The sequence below is a fragment of the Protomyctophum parallelum genome (assembly GCF_964188405.1).
Source record: "Protomyctophum parallelum genome assembly, chromosome: 13".
In the NCBI taxonomy this organism is placed as follows: domain Eukaryota; kingdom Metazoa; phylum Chordata; class Actinopteri; order Myctophiformes; family Myctophidae; genus Protomyctophum; species Protomyctophum parallelum.
This window is the reverse complement of record NC_139708.1, coordinates 4,228,508-4,241,804: the sequence shown is the minus strand read 5'-3', so window position 1 is coordinate 4,241,804 and position 13,297 is coordinate 4,228,508. Positions and strand designations below refer to the sequence as shown.

Below are 13,297 nucleotides of genomic sequence, written 5' to 3'. Positions count from 1 at the left end.
TCACTGCTACAATCTAAAATAACTAAAACCACATATTACACACATAAATACCCCCAGGAAAGTGATCTAAAGCTTCTAAACGTCATTAACATATATTTCTTTGCAAAAAGGGTGAAGTGTCCCTTTAAGTTTTCTGAAAAACGTAAAGATGGAGTGCCATGATCCCCCCCCCCCCAATCATGATCATCAGGTACTATTGATTACTAGGAAAAAGATTTCTTTCAAAAAAGTGTACAGAAAGTGTTAAAATGATTTTTTTTTTATGTAGCCACACCCACCAGTTCATTAAGTATACCTGGTTTTCACGAAGAAACCAAAAATACACAGGCAAGAAATATTTGAATATTATAATAACCACACCTGGGCGTCTATTAGAGTAATGTCAACGCCATAGACGCATACAAAACAGAAAAAGTACAAAAATCACGGTAGTCCATCTTTAACCCATTCTGACCTGAGATCAGATTCATACGAGGTTTCCACTGGACACACACTGGTCTGATCAACCCATTCTGACCTGAGATCAGATTCTAAAAATGTCAGTCGTTCTTCGATTTTTCAAAAAATAGCAGACCTACAAGCTCGTATCGCGCCACTCGGTGGCGCGATATGAGCTTGTAGATCTGCTATTTTTCAATAGCTAAAGCATAACATGATGCTGACACCAAAATGGGTGCCCGGTCAGAATGGGTTAAAAATATATTATGTTGCTATATATCGTCTCTGTCGGGTGACATGTCCAAAACTGTGACTTTTCAAATTAAAAAATGGCTAAATTAGCAGATCAAAAGCTTGTAGATCTGCTACGTTTGATGCTTTTGTGTGACGCTGTAGTGTGATCAAGTAGGGCATTAATTTACAAAAAACTAAAAGCGTAGAATATGGAGCTAGTAGGTTTCTGCCCGACGGCAACGATATATATATAAAATGACAGAGATACTTTCCCGGATTGAAATGTATAACAAGTTACAACATATAGGCTTTCCTGGTCTAAATGTAGATATTATGTTGGGCTGCCCGTGTCACAATAGAACCTTGTGACTTTGTTCATCACTCCACTAGTAGCTGGCTAGCTGCTAGTGTCGAATTGTACCATTGATATCTGGCTGATGTTGACACATGACCCATTTGATATACTACTACCTACTGACAAGGCAATATGTTGTTTGTCATTCATTTTCAAATGATTGTGTCCTGGTTTAATATGGTTTTGGCACAAGTTCAGAACCAGTAAATATGCAAGTCAAAGGAATCTACATGTAGTTATGGAAAACAAATAACCTTGAGAAATATTGTTATACTGAATTATATTGTTCTCAAATTCAATATAGCAACACGATGTCCTTTTTGTTTTTTTGTTTTGTTTTTTACAGATTGGACATTTTGATCAAATGCAATATTCTGTGTTCTGAGTGATCATCTCTTGATTTGTCTGGTGTTTTTGCATTTGTGTTGATCTAAAGCCAGCCATTTTGAAGTGTAACATTCCATTATACTGTACTGAATATAATCTGTAATGTTTGTATTTATGTTAATGTTACTTCCAGGGTCACCAATAAAAGCACTCGTCTCTTTTCACCCGAGTGTGTGTGGTATTTATTACAGAGCACACACTTGAGGTTGTGTCAAGTGGTGACAGTTCACTTCAGTCAGCGCTAATCGGTTAACAATCTAAGATACATTAACGAGTACTTGTGGTTTACAACACCAGAATAACCACTTAAGCCCTATACATTGTTGCGTGACATAGTGAAAATTGCCGATCTGCAAGCTCACAACGTATCGCAGAGCCGATCAGATTTCTTTGTTTGCCGAAAATAAGGAGAAAATGTACTTTACATTCGAAATAACTATGTGACACAGTGAACATTCAATGCTGTCTCCCATTACCAGAACCAAGAGAAAACACATCGTATGCTGTATGTACAATGTAAGGAGTCAACTGGTAATGGAGGAAATGGTGACAGTCTGGCTTGGTGAGAAGATTTCCTGTTTAATAATATGATTGAAGAAAAAGAATAACCTCATCTGGTCCAGTAATTTAAGCAAGCACTCAGTTGAGTAGTTCAAAGTAATAATGTATCAGGTCAGGTGGACGGTTCTGGTAGAAACAGTCCATAGAAAATAATACCAGCACTCACGACCCGATGAAGAGTTCGAAATGTTATCATTAAATTACATTGAAGCAAATGAGTGTGCAGGTTTATTCTTTTTCTTCATGATACTTTCCAACCTAGCACCTCATCCAAGTGAAATGCGTATTCTTTAGTTGTAATAATAATGTGATAAACAAAATGTGATTACTGAAACTGAGTCATGATAATCTATAACCACTTTAACCTTGACATCCCTATTTTTCATCAACATAATTATTTAAAAAATGTTCACATATTTTCCAGATTTGTAAAAATGTTCACAATTGTTTGAAAATAGCGAATCTACAAGCTCAGTCACAACACGATCTATGGCGATCCTGTTCCTCTGTGAGCTATTTTCAAATAGTATAAAATAGGGTTTAATTGGCTAAACAATTGATCAAATAATAGCAGAGTAAAATAAAAATAAAAAAGCTCCTTGACTCCACATCCAGTAGATTTCATTACATTAAGACTGTACGGCAATTAAATTAAAGTCTATAAGGTTCCTTTAGCCTCCTCAGTGCCGCGATCCCCCCCCAGTCCAACCATCTGAGGTTCTGTAATTGAGAACTCCTTCATTATGGAGTATACGTAAATGGCATGCAGCCTCCTCATGGTTCCCATCTGTCTGTAACTCCAGGACGCACATTCCAAGTTCCAAGCAGAATAGGAGGATCCCTTGCTGAGCAGGCTGTAATGGACTGCCCCCCTTGGGGGGATATACGGGTGTGTGGGTGGGCCGTATGATTGACGGGCGTTCTCTCTGTACTGGTCAACAGCAATGGTTCTCAAACTTCTACATTTCAAGATCTCCCCTTAACTCAGATGTACAGAGAGACAATGTGGAAACAAATGGACCCGTTGGGGTCCATTTGGTTCCATTTGTACACTGTCAGAGTTACAGACTTGTAAGGGTCAATTTAGACCCCCTCCCCCCTCTATAGGAAGCCAGAGAGTCCCTGGAATCCACTTTGAGAAAAACTGATCTACAGGACAAAGGGGAGTATGGAGGCGCGCAGGGTAGGGTAGTCACGGAACTCCTTTAGGTAGCCGCGGTGTTTGCCTCTGGCCCATATGGTCATCTGGATGAAAGCCACGATGGTGAAGAACGCCACGGGAACACACTGGGTCATCACCGCAAAGCTTATCCATGTGCCCAGCTGTGATCAAGAAAGTTGCACGCACGCACGTACAGTAGAAGCAAACATTATGATTATGGTAATATATTAGCACAGCAACCAGCAGATGGTGTTAACATTGCATTTGAAATTCCAGTGATAAAATGTAGCCCATTAGACTTCACGGCTGCATGCATGCTAACAGCAGGATGGATATGTTGTACAGTGAATGTTCACCGTGAAGGAGAATTTGATTATTGCTTTTTAATGAACAGCATGAGATGCAGGAATGGTCTCACCTCGTATGTGTAGTTTGGACAAGACACCAAGAAGAAAATCCACGTAAATGGATTCTTTGTTGGGTATGGAATCTTCTTGGCTTTTGAACCTGCGGTAATGGATAAACAGAGACGATTGAGTGTTTCCTTGAATGAGTGCATTGTTTTTATTCATCAGAGGATGACCTCGTGTTCTTGCAGAGACAGGGGCCTTACCTGCTTGTTTGAGATTACGAATGGCAACATTTATGGAGAAATTCCCCAGCTGGCAGAACTGTGCAAGACGGAGACATAAAAAGATGGCCCGTTACAGAGAATTTGACTTATAGAATGTACACAAATAAATGGTCCCGTGAGTGTCCACTGTTGGTTACATTTGAATATTCTTAGTTATGGATAAATGAACACGGAGGATTTTACTGTATATGATGAAAGCATATTACTGTCTAGTATCTACAACCCATGTCAGACTTACCAGGAAAACATAAAGCGCTGTTTTCACTTGCTGTTGCCCATAATCTGTGAATATATACAGTACGTTACAGTAAAAAGTAAAAGTTTTCTAAATTCAACTTAAGAGTGACGACTTGAACTCAGCTTCACTTACAGGGTGTGGTGTAGAGAGGGTGGTTAATGTAGTACGCCATCCAAGCTGCAAAGCACCAGTAGAAGCCACAGTTCTGAAACAGGAGGCACTACATTAACCCATTCTGACCTGAGATCAGATTCACACAAGGTTTCCACTGGACACACACTGGTCTGATTAACCAATTCTGACCTGAGATCAGATAAAAAAAAATGTCAGTCGTTCTTCGATTGTTCAAAAATAGCAGACCTACAAGCTCGTATCGCGCCACTCGGTGGCGCGATATGAGCTTGTAGATCTGCTATTTTTAAATAGCTAAAGCATAACATGACGCTGACACCAAAATGGGTGCCCGTTCAGAATGTGTTAAGTCAAGATGCCATATTCATATCCATATTCAAGGTGTGTGTGTGTGTGTGTGTGTGTGTGTGTGTGTGTGTGTGTGTGTGTGTGTGTGTGTGTGTGTGTGTGTGTGTGTGTGTGTGTGTGTTACACTGTTATACTGTGTACCACCACATCACTAGAAAGTAGATGGTAAAGAATAATGGAAAAGTATTTACATCTGTCATAGCACAATTTGAGACGCTTGAAGTCTCTTGACCACAATAGTACCATCTAAATAGTACCATCGTCTATGTGCTCACTGTGCAGTGCAGTCTGCGTCAGTATCCATTTACATGAATAAAGTAAATATAGTGTAGTATATTTACAAGTAGTAAGTATATTTAGAATTCAACATTTGAGTCTTCCGAGAATTGTAACGCGGTATCACATTACCGGGCAGTAAATAACCACAGTAGTCCCAGTCCAAAAGGTCACTCAGCGCACGAGTCGGACTTTCTTTTTTACCTTGAAAATATTCCTGAGTGGCATGGTGCCGTGGGAGATGCGGTGGACGAACATGGTCTCTAGAAGTCTCTTGATGTAGTGCAGGGAGTGACAGATGCAGGCCAAGCTGCAGCAGAGAGAGAGGGGGGGTAATGTGACACCACACTGACCACAGTACAGAGAACCATCAGCGTTACATGTTTGGGCTTTGATTAATACATTGGCAGTCCATTACGCTTGGCCCCGGTTCAGAGTCAACAGTGTGAGCAATGTGCCTCACTATCGCCGCTGTTTAAAGGGGACATATGTGCAAAGCCAGGGGTCAGGGTGATACACAGTGACGAGATTATACGCGACATCCTTGGAATAATGCGGGTCGACACTTACTGTACGACCCAGTGCTTGCTGCTGGTGAAGTCATACTTCGGAGGGTAGATGAACGGCATGCGGAGGTAGAACATCAGATAGATGATCAGAGGACCGGTACATTCTGTCAAGAATACCTGCACAATGGGACAGTGGTGGAAAACGTACTCACATTTTGTACTAGTAAAAGTACCAATAATGCAACGTAAAAATAATCTGTTACAAGTATACGTCTGGAATTCAACATATACTTGAGTGAAAGTGCAAAAGTATTGGCTTCAAAGTGTACTTTGTGTACATTAAGTGGTTAATGTATGTTTTGGATTAATGATCAAAATCTACAATGTAACCGTATTACACGTTTTAAATAAATGTAGTGGAGTAAAAGAAAAATATTTGCCTTTGAGATGTAGTGGAGTATATGAAGTGAAAGTACTGGAAATTGGAATTAATCAAGTAAAGTAAAACTACCCCAAAATTGTACTTACTACTACTTACTTAGATACTTTTCACCACTGACAAAGGAAAGGCAAATATAAAGACCATCATCTCTTGTTGTTACTACACACAACAAAGTGTAATAACTTACTTGCCACCCATAATGAATGAGTTGCTTTTAATTAAAAGTCAACATACGTTTTGTTTTGTTAAACAAAATGTGCCACTCTACAGGCTTTTTCATGTCAAGGCCCATTATATATTCTACATTTAAGCCGTGGACCACCATTTCATGAGATTAAAACTAGAGAACATTCTGTTGTCGTTGGATGTTCTATGCTGTATTGATGTTGGTACCATAGAAGAGATTGAACAGGCAAACGTTGATCAAAATAACAATTCTTCTACATTCTCTAATTGTGCAGACTTCTTGTAAATTAAGTAATGAAACCAAAAGGGTTTACGCTCTCAAGAGTTAATGATCACTGGTGGTCCCCGGACCACTGGTTGAAAACCACTGCTATAGAGTGTTTGTTCACTTACAATCTCCCCGTCTCTTCAGCTCTTTAGTAACCAGAAAAGAGAATGTCCAGTTCGGGATACCAATTTTATCCAATCAGGAGAGAGAATTCCACAAATATCATTTATGACTGAGTCACTTTCCCCCCCCTCTCTCTCTCCATCACTTCCACTTCCAATATCCTGTATCCCACATGAGTTTTTTGTCCTAATTGGAATCCTGATCTAAAATAAAATAAATGTTCTGCTTACTAAAGATCTGGGGGGAGACTAGTGGGAGACACCTTGAACAATGAACAAACACAGATTGCTGTTGGAATATAGCGCTAAATACTCACAGAAGAAAATATCACTCACACCCCCCTTTAACTTCTCATTTGTACACTTTCAGAATTAAATGAACACACTGGCGGTTGCTGCAGAAACTCTGGCCCCTTTCCCAACGGGGTTGAACCTCTGGCCCATTTCCCAACGGGGTTGAACCTCTGGCCCATTTCCCAACGGGGTTGAACCTCTGGCCCCTTTCCCAACGGGGTTGAACCTCTGGCCCATTTCCCAACGGGGTTGAACCTCTGGCCCCTTTCCAAACGGGGTTGAACCTCTGGCCCCTTTCCCAACGGGGTTGAACCTCTGGCCCATTTCCCAACGGGGTTGAACCTCTGGCCCCTTTCCCAACGGGGTTGAACCTCTGTCCCATTTCCCAACGGGGTTGAACCTCTGGCCCCTTTCCCAACGGGGTTGAACTTCTGGCCCCTTTCCCAACGGGGTTGAACCTCTGGCCCCTTTCCCAACGGGGTTGAACCTCTGGCCCCTTTCCCAACGGGGTTGAACCTCTGGCCCCTTTCCCAACGGGGTTGAACCTCTGGCCCCTTTCCCAACGGGGTTGAACCTCTGGCCCCTTTCCCAACGGGGTTGAACCTCTGGCCCCTTTCCCAACGGGGTTGAACCGAGTCGGATCTTTTTTCCTGCCTAATAGTGTGTGTTAATTTGTTTCTACTGGAAAAAAGAATGGACGCCGGTTCCGTGAAAGCACCAGGGTGGTTCCAAGAATCTAGAATGGAACCAGTTCTATAAACTTTTGGTGGAAAAGGGGCCACAGCCCACAGTGTATAATAATAACGTTCAACGACTGCCAGTGAGAGAGCCTTCCAGTGAGAGAGAGAGAGCATGGCATTCCTGCATGCCACAAGTGATATGATCAAGCAAGGCTAGTGCTGCAGCTGACGGTTAGGCCTGTGATGGAATGGATCTCTGAATCAGCACCTCTGCCAGGGGGCTGGCTCAGCACAGCTGACTGATGGCTGTGCTGCTCACTGCTGGAGAAAGTACTCGTATATGTTTTACTTAAGTAACAAGTATAACAGTATAAAATGATTGGCATCAAGATGTACTTAAAGTACCAAAAGTAGAAAGTACTCATTATGCAGAATGTCCCAGTTCACAAGTTTTCAAATGTATAAAAACCTTTTGAAAATAGCATTATGACGTGTTGTGAGCTTGTAGATCGAAGTGGTTAATTCATGTTTTCTAATAAAAGGCTGGTGACGCGAGGTTACAAGGTAACTAGTAAAAACACATTATTTGCCTTTGAGATGTAGTGGATAAGTAAAAATTAAAGTATTTCAAATTGGAAATACTATTTTTATATTTCATCTGTGTCACCAACACTTAAGAGTGGTCTGACCTAATGTTTCTTATATAACTTATTGCACTACTGAAGGCTATACTCTTACTTGATTATCCTGTTAATTCTTCCCATACCATACCTTCTGACTTAATGCCATTCATGCTTAAATACTCTAGCCTATATACAGTATATATATAAAGTTACAGTACTTGAGTACATGTACTGTACTTAGTTAATTTACCCCAGTGGTGCCTACCAACGCTGAGTGGTTAGAGAGGCCACCTGGTAAACAAAAGACGCCAGGCCTAGTCTATGTGTCAAAGACACTTAACCCCTAACTATGAATAGCACCAACTGCTCCTAATAGTTACATGAATGCAGAGGACAAATGTCACGTCGTATGGGACCAAATTATTATAATTATCATCAGGGGTAATTTCAAACGACATTTCAAACTTTTATTGTTGATTGATGCGAGAGCAATGGGTCCTATTTCAGCATGCACTGATGATGTCATTGGTAGGCCAGGTTTCTGATGATGTCATAGTTTGGCCGTGTTTCTGATTATGTCATTGGTATAGGCTGGTTTCTGGACTGTCTATACGAATACTGGACTACTCGCCCCGGTGCGTGCCCCTTTTTCCTCCCGGAATGTTCCCCAGTGAGGGGGATAACTTTGTAATATGCTATTGGCTGTTTGTATTCTTTTTGGAAAAATATAAAAAGATACTCCTGTGGAAAGGCTATATTATTTGACTTATATTGAACCTATAAACAATTTAGTATTATTTAGTGTAAGGTTTTGCCCCCTCAAATGGTACCTCGTCAGATAATCCCCACATATCCTACAACAACTTCTGTGAACAGACTTCACTGTAGTAGCTTTTCATAAATTATATTTGTACTTAGGCTGTTCTGCTGTCATGAAAGTTTATAGTTAGAGAAATTCAAAGTCCAGCCGTCTGCTGGCCAGCCTCTCCCACCCCTCACTGGGGAAAATTCTGGGAGGAAAACAGAAACGGGGCGAGTAGTCTTGTTACCGTCTATACAGCCTCTGAGACAATGAGCAAGCAGAAATGGAGCCATCTCATAATCAGTGGTGGAACTACTAACTAACAGTGCATGTACTAACTTGTTTTCAGGTACTTTTACTTTACTGGAGTATTTCCGATTTTCTATACTTTTACTCTTACTCCACCATCAGAGATAAATATACTTTTTTTTTAATCCACTACAATTATTTGAAAACTTTAGTTAATAGTTACTTAGATTATTATCAACAACACATCAACCACTTCAGCATTCAAACTCTGGCTACCGGTATTTGAAAATAGATGATATAGGCCTACAAGTTCACAACACGTTGCATCGTGGCGCTTTGTGAGCTTGTAGATCTGCTATTTTCAAAAGATTTCAATACATTTTAGACATATGATAACTTGTGAAACATTCTACATAATGAGTAATTTTACTTTTGGTATATGCCTATACTTTTGTACTTTTACTCAAGTAAATGTACTAATTACCGGACCGAGGACCGTATTTTGCGCGTCTTAAGTACCATGCAGATCTTATGACTTAACTTGAGACCTGGAGGGGTGGCCGATGCTATTTGGTTGTTTTGAGTGACCAAATACTAGCATTGGCCACGCCTCCAGGTCTCAAGTTAAGTCATAAGATCTGCATGGTACTTAAGACACGCAAAATAGGGCCCTGAGTGTTTCTACAATGAAGTATTGATACTTACGTACATAATTTGAGTACTTTTTACACCACTGCTCATAATTAGTGAGGACCAATTATACGAAAATACAGTGTTGAAAAAGTATTGGTGAAACATCATCAGCGCCAGTTGGACGGTGATTGAGTGGTCAGAGGGATAGACACCTGTGAGAGCAACGGGGGCACAAGATTATGTGTCCTTGAATAGAGCACATATCTGTCACCCCCGAGTGGATATTTATATGATTGAGTGAGTGAGCATGTCTGTTCATATCTAAAAGTATGATTCTCATGCTAGAAACTACTCTGTGTGTGTGTGTGTGTGTGTGTGTGTGTGTGTGTGTGTGTGTGTGTGTGTGTGTGTGTGTGTGTGTGTGTGTGTGTGTGTGTGTTGTGTGTGTATCACTGTCCTAGTAGACTCCTAACGTGCCATACATAGTGTCACATAATAATAATGGTGTGTAAAAAGAAAATCTAGAATTTGCCACACCACGGACACATGATGACATGTTGACTCCTGACTGACCATACATGCATTATGTCCAGGATCAGGTGTACTTACAGTTGCATAGGAGACTTGAGGCCCCAGGTCAGCGAAGTAAAAGCTGGTTGTGGTTCCAACAGGAAGTTCCCCGAGAATTTCTTCATCCCTCAGACATTTGGCCTCTATAGGGAAATTAGAAGATTCAAAAATGCGTGCAGTTAAGATCACTCCTGTTCACTTCCTGACTGGTGATTCTTCCAACATAATCTGGCTTTGAGCTGAATTCTGCAAATGCAAAATACATTATGCAGATATTACAGACTTACTGGGATCCAGACGCAAAGACTGTCTGGCTGGATACCACTTTGGATCTAAAAAACAAACAATAACAAAAGGCTTTTCTTTTGATGCACGGTTACATTTTGTTTTTTTACAAAGACAAAAAAGGAAAGACTAAAGAACTGTCTAAAGCTAAAGTGCATATTGTTATCTTGAGAACATATACTCACATGACTTGTGGAACAATGCCTTGATATCTAAAATAGTAGCAGTCGGCTCCACCTGTACACAAAGAGGTTGTTCATCCACAGGCCAAGCTATCCAATATGTTTGTGCAAATAACTAATATCTCAATCTTCGAACCCATTGAGAGACTAATATCAAAATAGCATATATATTAGCTCACGAGCTGTGAGCTTTTTAGCTGTGAGCTTCTAGATTGGCTATTGTTTTTTTGTATTGGTATTGGGCATAGCAGTGGCGGGCATATCAGTGTGTAAAACCCATTAATTTGTTCCATAGAGATTTCCCAAAATATGTATACATTATTTTAACTAAGCCTGGAACCAAGTGATCCAGCTGCAGAGTGGTGACATAAAAAACATAAAAAAGTTATAGATTTTTGTTATGTTTTTATGGTCATGATTCAGCAGGAGCCTGGATGGCTTGCTTCCAGGCTTAAAATAATGTATATACAAAATTTCGGAAATTTCTATGGGACAAATGAATGGGGTTTGTATCAATGGCACCACAAAATGGCCGCCACTGATATGTCCTATAGGGCATAAGTGGTAATAGCCATAGGTTACATGAGTAGGGAGACAACTAGCCTATAGTGGAATAGCTATTACAGATAGTATTACATTTCAACACAGCAAATTATGTTTCCATTTCTTTGGGAATTTGTCTGTCATGCATTTCAGATGTGATCCATAATTTTTTTTTTTTTTACATATATATTCTCATTTAGTTCAAAGCAAACATGTGTGTTCTGGCTGCCTATTGGCCCAGTGGAACAGACACATATACTGCACTGTAATGTGCAGTATAAAAAAGAAAAAAAATCTTGTCCAATGAGAGGGAATGTTCACCTCCTAACTGAAACACTACCTCGGCCGAAACCAAGCTGTTAATGGACACACTTAGCCAAGCCGTATGTGAAGGAGATGATTAGCGGTAAGATTACCCCTCCTCTCTCAAAGTGATGACTCACTAGCTAGTACTTGAGTACAAACATAATATGTATAGAGATAGAAATGTATAGAGAAGGACATATTATGTCCTTCTCTCACTCCTCTCTCGCTCTCTCTCTCTCTGACTTTACCTGAGCTAATTTGAAGCACTCATGTCACGTGACTTTGAATATTCCCAAAAAAGACACGATGAGAGGCGATAAACTACAATAAAATATGAGCCTCCCAGAAGAAGATCCAACTGCATGCCATTATATACACCGCTTGTACCCTATCGGTTACTATGGACGTGACCCAAGTGGCAAGTGACCCAAGTGGCTCGTAAATGTGTCAGTTACGTGAACAGTAGGCTATCTGTCACAAAATAATAATACAAAATCATTAGGCTATGCTATGCAGTATGGGTCCAATTTGAAACACACTTTCATTCACACCAACACTCACTTTGTCCCACAAGACAAGCCTCTCCTTTGTCTTGACGTCCAAGATCTCCAGCTCAAAGTATACTATCCTTTTGGCCTTTTTCGGAGGTTTTGGCCTGGGCCTTGAGGAAGACTTCTTGTCAGAGTCACCGGTACCTTGGTTCTTCGCCTCTAATGCAAGTGCATCCATGACTCTAGTGGGTGAATGCTCTCATGCACCCAGAGGCAAATCTCTGCTGACTGTATTCTCTCGTCCTCTGTTGTTGTGGGTTATAGACACTCCCAACTCGTCCTCAACACAGCCCTGCCAGACAGTCCCAACTGCTACTATATGTCCTCCTTGACGTCTTTACCAACAGCCTGGACTCTCCAGATATGTGAGCCCTTACAGAAGCAGAATGGTAAATGTCCGTTAGACCATGAACACCTGCTCCAATGCCAGTATATATGTGACGGACAGAGACCTTGTGTCAGCTAGAGATCGTCCGAAAGATATGTTCAACCTGCCTCTCACCTGAAAAGCAGCGTCCCAATGTTCGGGAGCTCTGCTCCCAACACCCCAGATCCACTGAAGACGAAACCCGAGAGGCCCCAAGACATAATCCATAGCGCGCCATTCACAAGGCTAAATATAAATTGCCTGATTTGCACTGCGCAAGCTTGGTAACCTTGGTAGGCGACACAAAGCCTTACCCAGTGACAGATCCCAATGTGTTCTCATAAGACCCAAGACACATCTCCCGTCCATTCTGCTCGGCTCCTCACTCTGTCACACACACAGCACAGCACAGTGGGCCCCTCTTAAAAGCCTTGATCCACTGGATGAAAGACAGCCAAACCTTCACATACCAGCACATTCCCCTCCCCCAGGCCACCTGTGTCCTGTGGCCCCCCATAACAATATTCATTCCTGTCCTTATTGACATCCACAACAAAGACAAACATATTAATTTCAATGCAATGTTGGTTGCATGTTGGTTTTAAAGCGCAAATAACATGCATTTTAAAACTGCTTTTAATATTTAATAATCATATTGTCTATGTCCCTCAAAGTTATTTCTAATGGTTTGAGCTTAATCACCACTCTGATATAACCAGGCCTTGTCAATTCTTTCTGGACTTTTAGCAGTTTTAGCTGCAGTACCACACTGTCCTGAGGTGGAGAGGGTGCTGATATGCAGATTATTTAATATTTGAGTCATTATAATACTCATGCTAGATAAAACCAGGCTTGTTTCCATTCCATGCCAGCTTGGAAAATCAACAATGGTGGACATTGTAAACAAAGTGGAAATGCAA

The 13,297-nt window shown here is 40.9% G+C and overlaps 1 protein-coding gene and 1 long non-coding RNA gene across 3 annotated transcripts; one reads left to right on the top strand and one right to left on the bottom strand.

The window, feature by feature from the left end:
• Window positions 1-130: 130 nt before the first annotated feature.
• LOC310868858 lies at window positions 131-1,578 on the top strand. Its single transcript, XR_014570107.1, has 2 exons — window positions 131-1,037; window positions 1,155-1,578. It is a non-coding gene; the product is annotated as an uncharacterized lncRNA (long non-coding RNA).
• Window positions 1,579-1,796: 218 nt separating this feature from the next.
• On the bottom strand, window positions 1,797-12,724 carry tecra (trans-2,3-enoyl-CoA reductase a). Of its 2 annotated transcripts, XM_083779331.1 has the most exons (12): window positions 12,513-12,724; window positions 12,021-12,382; window positions 10,614-10,665; window positions 10,431-10,475; window positions 10,183-10,286; window positions 5,336-5,451; window positions 4,970-5,075; window positions 4,142-4,214; window positions 4,010-4,053; window positions 3,751-3,808; window positions 3,556-3,644; window positions 1,797-3,298 (listed from the first exon to the last, which is right to left on the bottom strand). In XM_083779331.1, the coding sequence occupies exons 2-12, from the start codon at window positions 12,186-12,188 to the stop codon at window positions 3,125-3,127; spliced, it is 1,029 nt and encodes a 342-aa protein (XP_083635457.1). In that variant the 5' UTR covers window positions 12,189-12,382; window positions 12,513-12,724; the 3' UTR covers window positions 1,797-3,124. The 2 variants fall into 2 exon arrangements, with proteins under 2 accessions (XP_083635457.1, XP_083635456.1); XM_083779330.1 differs by having other exon boundaries at window positions 12,021-12,579.
• Between the last annotated feature and the right edge of the window lie 573 nt (window positions 12,725-13,297).